This window comes from Salvelinus fontinalis, chromosome 31 (assembly GCF_029448725.1).
Source record: "Salvelinus fontinalis isolate EN_2023a chromosome 31, ASM2944872v1, whole genome shotgun sequence".
In the NCBI taxonomy this organism is placed as follows: domain Eukaryota; kingdom Metazoa; phylum Chordata; class Actinopteri; order Salmoniformes; family Salmonidae; genus Salvelinus; species Salvelinus fontinalis.
In genome coordinates, this window is record NC_074695.1 from 4446249 (window position 1) to 4467360 (window position 21112).

At 46.7% G+C, this 21112-nt stretch overlaps 1 protein-coding gene across 2 annotated transcripts in view; it reads left to right on the plus strand.

The window, feature by feature from the left end:
• Positions 1-20718, plus strand: part of LOC129829439 (CD9 antigen-like) — a 101206-nt gene extending 80488 nt beyond the window's left edge. Inside the window, exons 4-9 of one of the 2 annotated variants that reach the window (XR_008755390.1) lie at positions 16680-16754; positions 16932-17024; positions 19271-19327; positions 19438-19521; positions 19888-20094; positions 20159-20718. Coding sequence is in view for 1 of the 2 variants with exons in the window: in XM_055891134.1 (XP_055747109.1) it covers positions 16680-16754; positions 16932-17024; positions 19271-19327; positions 19438-19521; positions 19888-19953 (375 nt within the window). In the remaining variant the exon portion in view is untranslated. The other variant, XM_055891134.1, reaches the window with a different exon arrangement.
• The last annotated feature ends 394 nt before the right edge of the window (positions 20719-21112 follow it).

Sequence of the window (21112 nt, forward strand, 5' to 3'; positions counted from 1 at the left end):
CCAACACTCAGACATCATTACAGATAGCCAGAGGCACACTCCAACACTCAGATATCATTACAGATAGCCAGGGGAACACTCAGACATCATTACAGATAGCCAGGGGAACGCTCCAAGACTCAGACATCATTACAGATAGCCAGGGGAACACTCCAACACCCAGACATCCTTACAGATAGCCAGGGGAACACTCCAACACTCAGACATCATTTACAGATAGCCAGGGACACACTCCAACACTCAGACCATCATTACAGATAGCCAGGGGAACACTACAACACTCAGACATCATTACAGATAGTCAGAGGCACACTCCAACACTCAGACATCATTACAGATAGCCAGGGACACACTCCAACACTCAGACATCATTACAGATAGCCAGGGGAACACTACAACACTCAGACATCATTACAGATAGCCAGGGGAACACTCCAACACTCAGACATCATTACAGATAGCCAGGGGAACACTACAACACTCAGACATCATTACAGATAGCCAGGGGAACACTCCAACACTCAGACATCATTACAGATAGCCAGGGGACCACTCAGACATCATTACAGATAGCCAGGGGAACACTCCAACACTCAGACATCATTACAGATAGCCAGGGCAACACTCCAACACTTAGACATCATTACAGATAGCCAGGGGAACACTACAGCACTCAGACATCATTACGGATAGCCAGAGGAACACTAACACTCAGACATCATTTACAGATAGCCAGGGGAACACTCCAACACTCCGAAATCATTTACAGATAGCCAGGGGAACACTCCAACACTCAGACATCATTTAAAGATAGCCAGGGGAACACTCCAACACTCAGACATTATTTACAGATAGCCAGGGGAACACTCCAACACTCAGACATTATTTACAGATAGCCAGGGACACACTCCAACACTCAGACATTATTTACAGATAGCCAGGGACACACTCCAACACTCAGACATTATTTACAGATAGCCAGGGGAACACTCCAACACTCAGACATCATTTACAGATAGCCAGGGGAACACTCCAACACTCAGACATCATTACAGAAAACCAGGAACACACTCCATCACTCAGACATCATTACAGATAGCCAGGGGAACACTCCAACACTCAGACATCATTTACAGATAGCCAGGGGAACACTCCAACACTCAGACATCATTACAGATAGCCAGGGGCACACTCCATCACTTAGACATCATTACAGATAGCCAGGGGAACACTCCAACACTCAGACATCATTTACAGATAGCCAGGGGAACACTCAGACATCATTACAGATAGCCAGGGACACACTCCAACACTCAGACATCATTACAGATACCCAGGGTAACACTCCAACACTCAGACGTCATTACAGATAGCCAGGGGAACACTCCAACACTCAGACATCATTTACAGATAGCCAGGGGAACACTCAGACATCATTACAGATAGCCAGGGGAACACTCCAACACTCAGACATCATTACAGATAGCCAGGGGAACTCTCCAACACCCAGACATCATTTACAGATAGCCAGGGGAACACTCCAACACTCAGACATTATTAACAGATAGCCAGGGGAACACTCCAACACTCAGACATCATTACAGATAGCCAGGGGAACTCTCCAACACCCAGACATCATTTACAGATAGCCAGGGGAACACTCCAACACTCAGACATTATTAACAGATAGCCAGGGGAACACTCCAACACCCAGACATCATTTACAGATAGCCAGGGGAACACTCCAACACTCAGACATCATTACAGATAGCCAGAGGAACACTCCAACACTCAGACATAATTTACAGATAGCCAGGGGAACACTCCAACACTCAGACATCATTTACAGATAGCCAGGGGAACACTCCAACACTCAGACATCATTACAGATAGCCAGGGACACACTCCAACACTCAGACATCATTACAGATAGCCAGGGGAACACTCCAACACTCAGACATCATTACAGATAGCCAGGGGAACACTCCAACACTCAGACATCATTACAGATAGCCAGGGGAACACTCCAACACTCAGACATCATTACAGATAGCCAGGGGAACACTCCAACACTCAGACATCATTTACAGATAGCCAGGGGAACACTCCATCACTCAGACATCATTACAGATAGCCAGGGGAACACTCCAACACTCAGACATCATTACAGATAGCCAGGGGAACACTCCAACACTCAGACATCATTACAGATAGCCAGGGGAACACTCCAACACTCAGACATCATTACAGATAGCCAGGGGGAACACTCCAACACTCAGACATCATTACAGATAGCCAGGGGAACACTCCAACACTCAGACATCATTACAGATAGCCAGGGGAACACTCCAACACTCAGACATTATTACAGATAGCCAGGGACACACTCCAACACTCAGACATCATTACAGATAGCCAGGGGACACTCAGACATCATTACAGATAGCCAGGGGAACACTCCAACACTCAGACATCATTAAAGATAGCCAGGGGAACACTCCAACACTCAGACATCATTACAGATAGCCAGGGGAACACTCCATCACTCAGACATCATTACAGATAGCCAGGGGAACACTCCAACACTCAGACATCATTACAGAAAGCCAGGGGAACACTCCAACACTCAGACATCATTACAGATAGCCAGGGGAACACTCCAACACTCAGACATCATTACAGATAGCCAGAGGCACACTCCAACACTCAGACATCATTACAGATAGCCAGGGACACACTCCAACACTCAGACATCATTACAGATAGCCAGGGACACACTCCAACACTCAGACATCATTACAGATAGCCAGGGGAACACTCCAACACTCAGACATCATTACAGATAGCCAGGGGACCACTCAGACATCATTACAGATAGCCAGGGGAACACTCCAACACTCAGACATCATTACAGATAGCCAGAGGCACACTCCAACACTCAGATATCATTACAGATAGCCAGGGGAACACTCAGACATCATTACAGATAGCCAGGGGAACACTCCAACACTCAGACATCATTACAGATAGCCAGGGGGAACACTCCAACACTCAGACATCATTACAGATAGCCAGGGGAACACTCCAACACTCAGACATCATTACAGATAGCCAGGGGAACACTCCAACACTCAGACATTATTACAGATAGCCAGGGACACACTCCAACACTCAGACATCATTACAGATAGCCAGGGGACACTCAGACATCATTACAGATAGCCAGGGGAACACTCCAACACTCAGACATCATTACAGATAGCCAGGGGACCACTCAGACATCATTACAGATAGCCAGGGGAACACTCCAACACTCAGACATCATTACAGATAGCCAGGGGAACACTCCAACACTCAGACATCATTACAGATAGCCAGGGGAACACTCCAACACTCAGACATCATTACAGATAGCCAGAGGCACACTCCAACACTCAGATATCATTACAGATAGCCAGGGGAACACTCAGACATCATTACAGATAGCCAGGGGAACGCTCCAAGACTCAGACATCATTACAGATAGCCAGGGGAACACTCCAACACTCAGACATTATTTACAGATAGCCAGGGGAACACTCCAACACTCAGACATCATTTACAGATAGCCAGGGACACACTCCAACACTCAGACCATCATTACAGATAGCCAGGGGAACACTACAACACTCAGACATCATTACAGATAGTCAGAGGCACACTCCAACACTCAGACATCATTACAGATAGCCAGGGACACACTCCAACACTCAGACATCATTACAGATAGCCAGGGGAACACTACAACACTCAGACATCATTACAGATAGCCAGGGGAACACTCCAACACTCAGACATCATTACAGATAGCCAGGGGAACACTACAACACTCAGACATCATTACAGATAGCCAGGGGAACACTCCAACACTCAGACATCATTACAGATAGCCAGGGGAACACTCCAACACTCAGACATCATTTACAGATAGCCAGGGGAACACTCCAACACTCAGACATCATTTACAGATAGCCAGGGGAACACTCCAACACTTAGACACTATTTACAGATAGCCAGGGGAACACTCCAACACTCAGACATCATTACAGATAGCCAGGGCAACACTCCAACACTTAGACATCATTACAGATAGCCAGGGGAACACTCCAGCACTCAGACATCATTACGGATAGCCAGAGGAACACTAACACTCAGACATCATTTACAGATAGCCAGGGGAACACTCCAACACTCCGAAATCATTTACAGATAGCCAGGGGAACACTCCAACACTCAGACATCATTTACAGATAGCCAGGGGAACACTCCAACACTCAGACATTATTTACAGATAGCCAGGGGAACACTCCAACACTCAGACATTATTTACAGATAGCCAGGGACACACTCCAACACTCAGACATTATTTACAGATAGCCAGGGACACACTCCAACACTCAGACATTATTTACAGATAGCCAGGGGAACACTCCAACACTCAGACATCATTTACAGATAGCCAGGGGAACACTCCAACACTCAGACATCATTACAGAAAACCAGGAACACACTCCATCACTCAGACATCATTACAGATAGCCAGGGGAACACTCCAACACTCAGACATCATTTACAGATAGCCAGGGGAACACTCCAACACTCAGACATCATTACAGATAGCCAGGGGCACACTCCATCACTTAGACATCATTACAGATAGCCAGGGGAACACTCCAACACTCAGACATCATTACAGTTAGCCAGGGGCACACTCCAACACTCAGACATAATTTACAGATAGCCAGGGGAACACTCCAACACTCAGACATCATTTACAGATAGCCAGGGGAACACTCCAACACTCAGACATCATTTACAGATAGCCAGGGGAACACTCCAACACTTAGACATTATTTACAGATAGCCAGGGGAACACTCCAACACTCAGACATCATTACAGATAGCCGGGGCAACACTCCAACACTTAGACATCATTACAGATAGCCAGGGGAACAGTCCAACACTCAGACAGCATTACAGATAGCCAGGGGAACACTCCAACACTCAGACATCATTACAGATAGCCAGGGGAACACTCCAACACCCAGACATCATTTACAGATAGCCAGGGGAACACTCCAACACTCAGACATTATTAACAGATAGCCAGGGGAACACTCCAACACTCAGACATCATTACAGATAGCCAGGGGAACTCTCCAACACCCAGACATCATTTACAGATAGCCAGGGGAACACTCCAACACTCAGACATTATTAACAGATAGCCAGGGGAACACTCCAACACCCAGACATCATTTACAGATAGCCAGGGGAACACTCCAACACTCAGACATCATTACAGATAGCCAGAGGAACACTCCAACACTCAGACATAATTTACAGATAGCCAGGGGAACACTCCAACACTCAGACATCATTTACAGATAGCCAGGGGAACACTCCAACACTCAGACATCATTACAGATAGCCAGGGACACACTCCAACACTCAGACATCATTACAGATAGCCAGGGGAACACTCCAACACTCAGACATCATTACAGATAGCCAGGGGAACACTCCAACACTCAGACATCATTACAGATAGCCAGGGGAACACTCCAACACTCAGACATCATTACAGATAGCCAGGGGAACACTCCAACACTCAGACATCATTTACAGATAGCCAGGGGAACACTCCATCACTCAGACATCATTACAGATAGCCAGGGGAACACTCCAACACTCAGACATCATTACAGATAGCCAGGGGAACACTCCAACACTCAGACATCATTACAGATAGCCAGGGGAACACTCCAACACTCAGACATCATTACAGATAGCCAGGGGGAACACTCCAACACTCAGACATCATTACAGATAGCCAGGGGAACACTCCAACACTCAGACATCATTACAGATAGCCAGGGGAACACTCCAACACTCAGACATTATTACAGATAGCCAGGGACACACTCCAACACTCAGACATCATTACAGATAGCCAGGGGACACTCAGACATCATTACAGATAGCCAGGGGAACACTCCAACACTCAGACATCATTAAAGATAGCCAGGGGAACACTCCAACACTCAGACATCATTACAGATAGCCAGGGGAACACTCCATCACTCAGACATCATTACAGATAGCCAGGGGAACACTCCAACACTCAGACATCATTACAGAAAGCCAGGGGAACACTCCAACACTCAGACATCATTACAGATAGCCAGGGGAACACTCCAACACTCAGACATCATTACAGATAGCCAGAGGCACACTCCAACACTCAGACATCATTACAGATAGCCAGGGACACACTCCAACACTCAGACATCATTACAGATAGCCAGGGACACACTCCAACACTCAGACATCATTACAGATAGCCAGGGGAACACTCCAACACTCAGACATCATTACAGATAGCCAGGGGACCACTCAGACATCATTACAGATAGCCAGGGGAACACTCCAACACTCAGACATCATTACAGATAGCCAGAGGCACACTCCAACACTCAGATATCATTACAGATAGCCAGGGGAACACTCAGACATCATTACAGATAGCCAGGGGAACGCTCCAAGACTCAGACATCATTACAGATAGCCAGGGGAACACTCCAACACCCAGACATCCTTACAGATAGCCAGGGGAACACTCCAACACTCAGACATTATTTACAGATAGCCAGGGGAACACTCCAACACTCAGACATCATTTACAGATAGCCAGGGACACACTCCAACACTCAGACATCATTACAGATAGCCAGGGGAACACTACAACACTCAGACATCATTACAGATAGTCAGAGGCACACTCCAACACTCAGACATCATTACAGATAGCCAGGGGAACACTCCAACACTCAGACATCATTTACAGATAGCCAGGGGAACACTCCAACACTCAGACATCATGTACAGATAGCCAGGGGAACACTCCAACACTCAGACATCATTACAGATAGCCAGGGGAACACTCCAACACTCAGACATAATTTACAGATAGCCAGGGGAACACTCAGACATCATTACAGATAGCCAGGGGACCACTCCAACACTCAGACATCATTACAGATAGCCAGGGGAACACTCCAACACTCAGACATCATTTACAGATAGCCAGGGGAACACTCCAACACTCAGACATCATTTACAGATAGCCAGGGGAACACTCCAACACTCAGACATCATTTACAGATAGCCAGGGGAACACTCAGACATCATTACAGATAGCCAGGGACACACTCCAACACTCAGACATCATTACAGATACCCAGGGTAACACTCCAACACTCAGACGTCATTACAGATAGCCAGGGGAACACTCCAACACTCAGACATCATTTACAGATAGCCAGGGGAACACTCAGACATCATTACAGATAGCCAGGGGAACACTCCAACACTCAGACATCATTACAGATAGCCAGGGGGAACACTCCAACACTCAGACATCATTACAGATAGCCAGGGGAACACTCCAACACTCAGACATCATTACAGATAGCCAGGGGAACACTCCAACACTCAGACATTATTACAGATAGCCAGGGACACACTCCAACACTCAGACATCATTACAGATAGCCAGGGGACACTCAGACATCATTACAGATAGCCAGGGGAACACTCCAACACTCAGACATCATTACAGATAGCCAGGGGACCACTCAGACATCATTACAGATAGCCAGGGGAACACTCCAACACTCAGACATCATTACAGATAGCCAGAGGCACACTCCAACACTCAGATATCATTACAGATAGCCAGGGGAACACTCAGACATCATTACAGATAGCCAGGGGAACGCTCCAAGACTCAGACATCATTACAGATAGCCAGGGGAACACTCCAACACCCAGACATCCTTACAGATAGCCAGGGGAACACTCCAACACTCATACATTATTTACAGATAGCCAGGGGAACACTCCAACACTCAGACATCATTTACAGATAGCCAGGGACACACTCCAACACTCAGACCATCATTACAGATAGCCAGGGGAACACTACAACACTCAGACATCATTACAGATAGTCAGAGGCACACTCCAACACTCAGACATCATTACAGATAGCCAGGGACACACTCCAACACTCAGACATCATTACAGATAGCCAGGGGAACACTACAACACTCAGACATCATTACAGATAGCCAGGGGAACACTCCAACACTCAGACATCATTACAGATAGCCAGGGGAACACTACAACACTCAGACATCATTACAGATAGCCAGGGGAACACTCCAACACTCAGACATCATTACAGATAGCCAGGGGAACACTCCAACACTCAGACATCATTTACAGATAGCCAGGGGAACACTCCAACACTCAGACATCATTTACAGATAGCCAGGGGAACACTCCAACACTTAGACATTATTTACAGATAGCCAGGGGAACACTCCAACACTCAGACATCATTACAGATAGCCAGGGCAACACTCCAACACTTAGACATCATTACAGATAGCCAGGGGAACACTCCAGCACTCAGACATCATTACGGATAGCCAGAGGAACACTAACACTCAGACATCATTTACAGATAGCCAGGGGAACACTCCAACACTCCGAAATCATTTACAGATAGCCAGGGGAACACTCCAACACTCAGACATCATTTAAAGATAGCCAGGGGAACACTCCAACACTCAGACATTATTTACAGATAGCCAGGGGAACACTCCAACACTCAGACATTATTTACAGATAGCCAGGGACACACTCCAACACTCAGACATTATTTACAGATAGCCAGGGACACACTCCAACACTCAGACATTATTTACAGATAGCCAGGGGAACACTCCAACACTCAGACATCATTTACAGATAGCCAGGGGAACACTCCAACACTCAGACATCATTACAGAAAACCAGGAACACACTCCATCACTCAGACATCATTACAGATAGCCAGGGGAACACTCCAACACTCAGACATCATTTACAGATAGCCAGGGGAACACTCCAACACTCAGACATCATTACAGATAGCCAGGGGCACACTCCATCACTTAGACATCATTACAGATAGCCAGGGGAACACTCCAACACTCAGACATCATTTACAGATAGCCAGGGGAGCACTCAGACATCATTACAGATAGCCAGGGACACACTCCAACACTCAGACATCATTACAGATACCCAGGGTAACACTCCAACACTCAGACGTCATTACAGATAGCCAGGGGAACACTCCAACACTCAGACATCATTTACAGATAGCCAGGGGAACACTCAGACATCATTACAGATAGCCAGGGGAACACTCCAACACTCAGACATCATTACAGATAGCCAGGGGGAACACTCCAACACTCAGACATCATTACAGATAGCCAGGGGAACACTCCAACACTCAGACATCATTACAGATAGCCAGGGGAACACTCCAACACTCAGACATTATTACAGATAGCCAGGGACACACTCCAACACTCAGACATCATTACAGATAGCCAGGGGACACTCAGACATCATTACAGATAGCCAGGGGAACACTCCAACACTCAGACATCATTACAGATAGCCAGGGGACCACTCAGACATCATTACAGATAGCCAGGGGAACACTCCAACACTCAGACATCATTACAGATAGCCAGAGGCACACTCCAACACTCAGATATCATTACAGATAGCCAGGGGAACACTCAGACATCATTACAGATAGCCAGGGGAACGCTCCAAGACTCAGACATCATTACAGATAGCCAGGGGAACACTCCAACACCCAGACATCCTTACAGATAGCCAGGGGAACACTCCAACACTCAGACATTATTTACAGATAGCCAGGGGAACACTCCAACACTCAGACATCATTTACAGATAGCCAGGGACACACTCCAACACTCAGACCATCATTACAGATAGCCAGGGGAACACTACAACACTCAGACATCATTACAGATAGTCAGAGGCACACTCCAACACTCAGACATCATTACAGATAGCCAGGGACACACTCCAACACTCAGACATCATTACAGATAGCCAGGGGAACACTACAACACTCAGACATCATTACAGATAGCCAGGGGAACACTCCAACACTCAGACATCATTACAGATAGCCAGGGGAACACTACAACACTCAGACATCATTACAGATAGCCAGGGGAACACTCCAACACTCAGACATCATTACAGATAGCCAGGGGAACACTCCAACACTCAGACATCATTTACAGATAGCCAGGGGAACACTCCAACACTCAGACATCATTTACAGATAGCCAGGGGAACACTCCAACACTTAGACATTATTTACAGATAGCCAGGGGAACACTCCAACACTCAGACATCATTACAGATAGCCAGGGCAACACTCCAACACTTAGACATCATTACAGATAGCCAGGGGAACACTCCAGCACTCAGACATCATTACGGATAGCCAGAGGAACACTAACACTCAGACATCATTTACAGATAGCCAGGGGAACACTCCAACACTCCGAAATCATTTACAGATAGCCAGGGGAACACTCCAACACTCAGACATCATTTACAGATAGCCAGGGGAACACTCCAACACTCAGACATTATTTACAGATAGCCAGGGGAACACTCCAACACTCAGACATTATTTACAGATAGCCAGGGACACACTCCAACACTCAGACATTATTTACAGATAGCCAGGGACACACTCCAACACTCAGACATTATTTACAGATAGCCAGGGGAACACTCCAACACTCAGACATCATTTACAGATAGCCAGGGGAACACTCCAACACTCAGACATCATTACAGAAAACCAGGAACACACTCCATCACTCAGACATCATTACAGATAGCCAGGGGAACACTCCAACACTCAGACATCATTTACAGATAGCCAGGGGAACACTCCAACACTCAGACATCATTACAGATAGCCAGGGGCACACTCCATCACTTAGACATCATTACAGATAGCCAGGGGAACACTCCAACACTCAGACATCATTACAGTTAGCCAGGGGCACACTCCAACACTCAGACATAATTTACAGATAGCCAGGGGAACACTCCAACACTCAGACATCATTTACAGATAGCCAGGGGAACACTCCAACACTCAGACATCATTTACAGATAGCCAGGGGAACACTCCAACACTTAGACATTATTTACAGATAGCCAGGGGAACACTCCAACACTCAGACATCATTACAGATAGCCGGGGCAACACTCCAACACTTAGACATCATTACAGATAGCCAGGGGAACAGTCCAACACTCAGACAGCATTACAGATAGCCAGGGGAACACTCCAACACTCAGACATCATTACAGATAGCCAGGGGAACACTCCAACACCCAGACATCATTTACAGATAGCCAGGGGAACACTCCAACACTCAGACATTATTAACAGATAGCCAGGGGAACACTCCAACACTCAGACATCATTACAGATAGCCAGGGGAACTCTCCAACACCCAGACATCATTTACAGATAGCCAGGGGAACACTCCAACACTCAGACATTATTAACAGATAGCCAGGGGAACACTCCAACACCCAGACATCATTTACAGATAGCCAGGGGAACACTCCAACACTCAGACATCATTACAGATAGCCAGAGGAACACTCCAACACTCAGACATCATTTACAGATAGCCAGGGGAACACTCCAACACTCAGACATCATTTACAGATAGCCAGGGGAACACTCCAACACTCAGACATCATTACAGATAGCCAGGGACACACTCCAACACTCAGACATCATTACAGATAGCCAGGGGAACACTCCAACACTCAGACATCATTACAGATAGCCAGGGGAACACTCCAACACTCAGACATCATTACAGATAGCCAGGGGAACACTCCAACACTCAGACATCATTACAGATAGCCAGGGGAACACTCCAACACTCAGACATCATTTACAGATAGCCAGGGGAACACTCCATCACTCAGACATCATTACAGATAGCCAGGGGAACACTCCAACACTCAGACATCATTACAGATAGCCAGGGGAACACTCCAACACTCAGACATCATTACAGATAGCCAGGGGAACACTCCAACACTCAGACATCATTACAGATAGCCAGGGGGAACACTCCAACACTCAGACATCATTACAGATAGCCAGGGGAACACTCCAACACTCAGACATCATTACAGATAGCCAGGGGAACACTCCAACACTCAGACATTATTACAGATAGCCAGGGACACACTCCAACACTCAGACATCATTACAGATAGCCAGGGGACACTCAGACATCATTACAGATAGCCAGGGGAACACTCCAACACTCAGACATCATTAAAGATAGCCAGGGGAACACTCCAACACTCAGACATCATTACAGATAGCCAGGGGAACACTCCATCACTCAGACATCATTACAGATAGCCAGGGGAACACTCCAACACTCAGACATCATTACAGAAAGCCAGGGGAACACTCAGACATCATTACAGATAGCCAGGGGAACACTCCAACACTCAGACATCATTACAGATAGCCAGAGGCACACTCCAACACTCAGATATCATTACAGATAGCCAGGGGAACACTCAGACATCATTACAGATAGCCAGGGGAACGCTCCAAGACTCAGACATCATTACAGATAGCCAGGGGAACACTCCAACACCCAGACATCCTTACAGATAGCCAGGGGAACACTCCAACACTCAGACATAATTTACAGATAGCCAGGGGAACACTCCAACACTCAGACATCATTTACAGATAGCCAGGGACACACTCCAACACTCAGACATCATTACAGATAGCCAGGGGAACACTACAACACTCAGACATCATTACAGATAGTCAGAGGCACACTCCAACACTCAGACATCATTACAGATAGCCAGGGGCACACTCCAACACTCAGACATCATTTACAGATAGCCAGGGGAACACTCCAACACTCAGACATCATGTACAGATAGCCAGGGGAACACTCCAACACTCAGACATCATTACAGATAGCCAGGGGAACACTCCAACACTCAGACATAATTTACAGATAGCCAGGGGAACACTCAGACATCATTACAGATAGCCAGGGGACCACTCCAACACTCAGACATCATTACAGATAGCCAGGGGAACACTCCAACACTCAGACATCATTTACAGATAGCCAGGGGAACACTCCAACACTCAGACATCATTTACAGATAGCCAGGGGAACACTCCAACACTCAGACATCATTTACAGATAGCCAGGGGAACACTCAGACATCATTACAGATAGCCAGGGACACACTCCAACACTCAGACATCATTACAGATACCCAGGGTAACACTCCAACACTCAGACGTCATTACAGATAGCCAGGGGAACACTCCAACACTCAGACATCATTTACAGATAGCCAGGGGAACACTCAGACATCATTACAGATAGCCAGGGGAACACTCCAACACTCAGACATCATTACAGATAGCCAGGGGGAACACTCCAACACTCAGACATCATTACAGATAGCCAGGGGAACACTCCAACACTCAGACATCATTACAGATAGCCAGGGGAACACTCCAACACTCAGACATTATTACAGATAGCCAGGGACACACTCCAACACTCAGACATCATTACAGATAGCCAGGGGACACTCAGACATCATTACAGATAGCCAGGGGAACACTCCAACACTCAGACATCATTACAGATAGCCAGGGGACCACTCAGACATCATTACAGATAGCCAGGGGAACACTCCAACACTCAGACATCATTACAGATAGCCAGAGGCACACTCCAACACTCAGATATCATTACAGATAGCCAGGGGAACACTCAGACATCATTACAGATAGCCAGGGGAACGCTCCAAGACTCAGACATCATTACAGATAGCCAGGGGAACACTCCAACACCCAGACATCCTTACAGATAGCCAGGGGAACACTCCAACACTCAGACATTATTTACAGATAGCCAGGGGAACACTCCAACACTCAGACATCATTTACAGATAGCCAGGGACACACTCCAACACTCAGACCATCATTACAGATAGCCAGGGGAACACTACAACACTCAGACATCATTACAGATAGTCAGAGGCACACTCCAACACTCAGACATCATTACAGATAGCCAGGGGCACACTCCAACACTCAGACATCATTTACAGATAGCCAGGGGAACACTCCAACACTCAGATATCATTACAGATAGCCAGGGGACCACTCAGACATCATTACAGATAGCCAGGGGAACACTCCAACACTCAGACATAATTTACAGATAGCCAGGGGAACAGTCCAACACCCAGACATCCTTACAGATAGCCAGGGGAACACTCCAACACTCAGACATCATTTACAGATAGCCAGGGGGAACACTCCAACACTCAGACATCATGTACAGATAGCCAGGGGAACACTCCAACACTCAGACATCATTACAGATAGCCAGGGGAACACTCCAACACTCAGACATAATTTACAGATAGCCAGGGGAACACTCAGACATCATTACAGATAGCCAGGGGACCACTCCAACACTCAGACATCATTACAGATAGCCAGGGGAACACTCCAACACTCAGACATCATTTACAGATAGCCAGGGGAACACTCCAACACTCAGACATCATTTACAGATAGCCAGGGGAACACTCCAACACTCAGACATCATTTACAGATAGCCAGGGGAACACTCCAACACTCAGACATCATTTACAGATAGCCAGGGGAACACTCAGACATCATTACAGATAGCCAGGGACACACTCCAACACTCAGACATCATTACAGATACCCAGGGTAACACTCCAACACTCAGACGTCATTACAGATAGCCAGGGGAACACTCCAACACTCAGACATCATTTACAGATAGCCAGGGGAACACTCAGACATCATTACAGATAGCCAGGGACACACTCCAACACTCAGACATCATTACAGATAGACAGGGCAACACTCCAACACTCAGACATCATTTCCAAACGAAGCATTTTTGTTTAGTGAGTCCTCCAGATCAGAGGCAGTAGGGATGACCAGGGATGTTCTCTGTTTAGTGAGTCCACCAGATCAGAGGCAGTAGGGATGACCAGTGATGTTCTCTGTTTAGTGAGTCCTCCAGATCAGAGGCAGTAGGGATGACCAGTGATGTTCTCTGTTTAGTGAGTCCTCCAGATCAGAGGCAGTAGAGATGACCAGGGATGTTCTCTGTTTAGTGAGTCCTCCAGATCAGAGGCAGTAGGGATGACCAGGGATGTTCTCTGTTTAGTGAGTCCTCCAGATCAGAGGCAGTAGGGATGACCAGGGATGTTCTCTGTTTAGTGAATCCTCCAGATCAGAGGCAGTAGGGATGACCAGGGATGTTCTCTGTTTAGTGAGTCCTCCAGATCAGAGGCAGTAGGGATGACCAGGGATGTTCTCTGTTTAGTAAGTCCTCCAGATCAGAGGCAGTAGAGATGACCAGGGATGTTCTCTTGATAATTGTGTCAATTGGACCTTTTTTCCTTTTGAAAATGTAACTTGTACTTTTGGGTGTCAGGGAAAATGTATGGAGTAAAAAGTACATTATTCTCTTTAGGAATGTAGTGAAGTAAAACTTGTCTAAAATATAAATAGTAAAGTACAGATACCCCCGAAAAACCACTTACGTAGTATTTTAAAGTATTTTTACTTAACTACTTTACACCACTGGTCTCATTAGCCATATGCTAAGCCTTAACTAAGTGATTTCTAATTCAAACATGATGAGTCATGTATAACAGGCCAATCACTAATAACCTGGTTTATTAGCTATAATAAAGGACAAGTTACACAAGAAGAACTCTCAGTAAGCTGTCTCCAAATGGGACGAATACGGGACAGGTACCTCTATATGGTCCCTGTTCTGAAGTGGGACCATATTTCTACCAACCTGTCCAGATATGACCTTATTGGACAGTAAGGGACATACCTCTCCCTACAGCCAACATTCATGTCAAACACGGATAACTTATAACGTTGCAATAGGAAATCACTTAATTAAGGCCTAGTATATGGTTCATGATACTTATTAAAGGACTTTATATGCTACTTATATACACACTGATAAACTACAAATTAGTGGCTAGTATGTGTACCTTTAGAATACAATGTTACCTAATCATCTGTTGCCAAGAGCTCAGGATAAACCCAGATCAGAAACCATGGAAACAGTCCACTCTAACCGGTGTTTGTGTTCCAGGTCAGAAACCATGGAAACGGTCCACTCTACCCGGTGTTTGTGTTCCAGGTCAGAAACCATGGAAACAGTCCACTCTAACCGGTCTTTGTGTTCCAGATCAGAAACCATGGAAACAGTCCACTCTAACCGGTCTTTGTGTTCCAGATCAGAAACCATGGAAACAGTCCACTCTAACCGGTGTTTGTGTTCCAGATCAGAAACCATGGAAACAGTCCACTCTAACCGTTCTTTGTGTTCCAGATCTGAAACCATGGAAACAGTCCACTCTAACCGGTGTTTGTGTTCCAGGTCAGAAACCATGGAAACGGTCCACTCTACCCGGTGTTTGTGTTCCAGGTCAGAAACCATGAAAACAGTCCACTCTAACCGGTCTTTGTGTTCCAGATCAGAAACCATGGAAACAGTCCACTCTAACCGGTCTTTGTGTTCCAGATCAGAAACCATGGAAACAGTCCACTCTAACCGGTGTTTGTGTTTCAGTTCTTTGCCTGTCTGCTGATCATCTTTGGAGCAGAGGTTGCCGCTGGTGTGTTTGGCTTCTTAAACAAAGACAAGGTACCCATAATGCACCTCACCACTCCACCACGCTATTGTGGTTCCAACTGTCATTTATTGTCTTACTTCAGATAACCAATCAGACGGAGTTGTGGCGTTTTGCGTCGCAGTAACGCCACCTGTCAGAATATAATGATAGTTTTATTTTGCCGGTCTTGTCTGATTCTTTTCTCACAGATAATCGAAGATGTCCAGAACTACTACATCAAATCCTACAACGACGGCAACAGCAACAACAACACAATGATACAAAACTCTTACCACAAAGTTGTAAGTTACATTAACACTGACATTTTATCTGGTGAAGAAAACGATGCTTGAAAACAATAGTACATACGATAGAAGATGCATAAGATTTATTGTTGATTTCAGTGATACAAAACTCTAGTAGAACTACCGATTGGCAGTGCCCTCCATAAGTATTGGGACAGTGTGACATTTTATTTTGTTATTTTGTCTCTACTCCAACACTTTGGTTTTTTAAATTAAACAATGACTACGAGGTTAAAGTGCAGACTGGCAGCTTTAATTTAAGGGTATCTACATCCTTATCTGATGAATCGTTTAGAAATTACAGTATTTCTGTACTTAGTCCCCCCCCATTTTAGTGAACCAAAAGTATTGGGACAAATTCACTTATGTGTATAAAAGTATTCAGAAGTTGAGTATTTGGTCCCATATTCCTATCACACAATGACTCCATCAAACTTGTGACTCTTTAAACTTGTTGGATGTATTTGCCCTTTGTTTTGGTTGTGTTTTAGATTATTTTGTGCCCAATAGAAATTACTGGTAAATAATGTATTGAGTCATTTTGGAGTCAGTTTTATTATAAATAAGAATAGAATATGTTTCTAAACACTTCTACATTAATGTGGATGTTACCGTGGTTACGGACAGTCCTGAATGAATTTTGAATAATGACGAGTGAAAAAGTTAGACGCACGAATATCAACCCCCCCCCCCATTTTATGATATAAAATGTTAACCTCCCCTGTTATTGTAATGGTGAGAGGTTAGCCTGTCTTGGTGGTATGATAAAAAATGCTAACCTCCCCTGTTATTGTAATGGTGAGAGGTTAGCATGTCTTGGGGGTATGATATAAAATGCTAACCTCCCCTGTTATTGTAATGGTGAGAGGTTAGCATGTCTTGGGGGTATGATATAAAATGCTAACCTCCCCTGTTATTGTAATGGTGAGAGGTTAGCATGTCTTGGGGTTATGATATAAAATGCTAATCTCCCCTGTTATTGTAATGGTGAGAGGTTAGCATGTCTTGGGGGTATGATATAAAATGCTAACCTCCCCTGTTATTGTTATGGTGAGAGGTTAGCATGTCTTGGGGGTATGATATACAATGCTAACCTCCCCTGTTATTGTAATGGTGAGAGGTTAGCATGTCTTGGGGGTATGATATAAAATGCTAACCTCCCCTGTTATTGTAATGGTGAGAGGTTAGCATGTCTTGGGGGTATGATATAAAATGCTAACCTCCCCTGTTATTGTAATGGTGAGAGGTTAGCATGTCTTGGGGGTATGATATAAAATGCTAACCTCCCCTGTTATTGTAATGGTGAGAGGTTAGTATGTCTTGGGGGTATGATATAAAATGCTAACCTCCCCTGTTATTGTAATGGTGAGAGGTTAGCATGTCTTGGGGGTATGATATAAAGTGCTAACCTCCCCTGTTATTGTAATGGTGAGAGGTTAGCATGTCTTGGGGGTATGATATAAAGTGCTAACCTCCCCTGTTATTGTAATGGTGAGAGGTTAGCATGTCTTGGGGGTATGATATAAAATGCTAACCTCCCCTGTTATTGTAATGGTGAGAGGTTAGCATGTCTTGGGGGTATGATATAAAATGCTAACCTCCCCTGTTATTGTAATGGTGAGAGGTTAGCATGTCTTGGTGGTTTGATATAAAATGCTAACCTCCCCTGTTATTGTAATGGTGAGAGGTTAGCATGTCTTGGGGGTATGATATAAAATGCTAACCTCCCCTGTTATTGTAATGGTGAGAGGTTAGCATGTCTTGGGGGTATGATATACAATGCTAACCTCCCCTGTTATTGTAATGGTGCGAGGTTAGCATGTCTTGGGGGTATGATATAAAATGCTAACCTCCCCTGTCATTGTAATGGTGAGAGGCTAGCATGCCTTGGGGGTATGATATAAAATGCTAACCTCCCCTGTTATTGTAATGGTGCGAGGTTAGCATGTCTTGGGGTATGATATAAAATGCTAACCTCCTCTGTTATTGTGATGGTGAGAGGTTAGCATGTCTTGGGGGTATGATATAAAATGCTAACCTCCCCTGTTATTGTAATGGTGAGAGGTTAGCATGTCTTGGGGGTATGATATAAAATGCTAACCTCCCCTGTTATTGTAATGGTGAGAGGTTAGCATGTCTTGGGGGTTTGATATTTGTATGTCTGTAACTTAGTCACTCATCATTATTTACGATTCATTCAGGACTATCCGTAATCATGGTAACACTCCCTCTCTCCCCTGCAGCTGAACTGTTGTGGAACGTCCCAGAGCGTCTGCCCCGAGGCCCCAGCTGACACCAAGGTGGGACTAATGACAGTAGATAACTACCTGGATAGCCATCATCGCTAACTTGGGCAAAAGATTGGAATTTTAATTTAAATCTTTTATGTTGTTTTCTAACGTGTGTGTAGGACTGTGAGGTGGGCATCAAGGAGTTCTTCAACAGTAAACTGTACATCATCGGTTACGTGGGGATCGGCATCGCTGGAGTCATGGTGAGAACAGGACTGGGGAGTCTGTCTTTCTCTCCCACAGACAGACACACACATAAACACACAACTTTAAATTGCTCTCCAACAATGTCTCCTTCCTTTCTCTCTGTCTTTGTCTGTCTCTCTCTCTCTCAATTCAATAGACTTTATTGACTTTAATTACTTACATACTTACCATAACAAAAATTGGTGGGACCAACAGCAATAATAATAGTAGTAGTGGACATGGGATTACCATTAACAACAACAACAATATTAATCAGAACAACAATAAATTAAAGCAACAGAGAAGACCTGGTATGAAATACAATTGACATCTTTCCCTCTCTCTCTCTCTATCTATCCCTCTTTCTCTCTCTCTCTCTCTAGATTATAGGGATGATCTTTAGTATGGTGTTGTGCTGTGCCATCCGCAACAGCAGGGAGATCATCTAACCAGGCAGAGCTTCCAGTCCTCCAGTCCCCCCAACGACCCAACTCCAGTCCCCCCAACGGCCCAGCTCCAGTCCTCCAGTCCCCCCAACGGCCCAGCTCCAGTCCTCCAGTCCCCCCAACGGCCCAGCTCCAGTCCTCCATGTCCCCCCAACGGCCCAGCTCCAGTCCTCCAGTCCCCCCAACGGCCCAGCTTCCAGTCCTCCAGTCCCCCCAACTCCAGTCCTCCAGTCCCCCCAACGGCCCAGCTTCCAGTCCTCCAGTCCCCCCAACGGCCCAGCTCCAGTCCCCCCAACGGCCCAACTCCAGTCCTCCAGTCCCCCCAACGGCCCAGCTTCCAGTCCTCCAGTCCCCCCAACGGCCCAGCTCCAGTCCCCCCAACGGCCCAACTCCAGTCCTCCAGTCCCCCCAACGGCCCAGCTCCAGTCCTCCAGTCCCCCCAACTCCAGTACTCCAGTCCCCCCAACGGCCCAGCTCCAGTCCTCCAGTCCCCCCAACGGCCCAGCTCCAGTCCTCCAGTCCCCCCAACGGCCCAGCTCCAGTCCCCCCAACGGCCCAGCTCCAGTCCTCCAGTCCCCCCAACAACCCAACTCCAGTCCTCCAGTCCCCCCAACTCCAGTCCTCCAGTCCCCCCAACGGCCCAGCTCCAGTCCTCCAGTCCCCCCAACGGCCCAGCTCCAGTCCTCCAGTCCCCCCAACGGCCCAGCTCCAGTCCCCCCAACGGCCCAGCTCCAGTCCCCCCAACGGCCCAGCTCCAGTCCCCCCAACGGCCCAGCTCCAGTCCCCCCAACGGCCCAGCTCCAGTCCCCCCAACGGCCCAGCTCCAGTCCCCCCAACGGCCCAGCTCCAGTCCCCCCAACGGCCCAGCTCCAGTCCCCCCAACGGCCCAGCTCCAGTCCCCCCAACGGCCCAGCTCCAGTCCCCCCAACGGCCCAGCTCCAGTCCCCCCAACGGCCCAGCTCCAGTCCCCCCAACGGCCCAGCTCCAGTCCCCCCAACGGCCCAGCTCCAGTCCCCCCAACGGCCCAGCTCCAGTCCCCCCAACGGCCCAGCTCCAGTCCCCCCAACGGCCCAGCTCCAGTCCCCCCAACGGCCCAGCTCCAGTCCCCCCAACGGCCCAGCTCCAGTCCCCCCAACGGCCCAGCTCCAGTCCCCCCAACGGC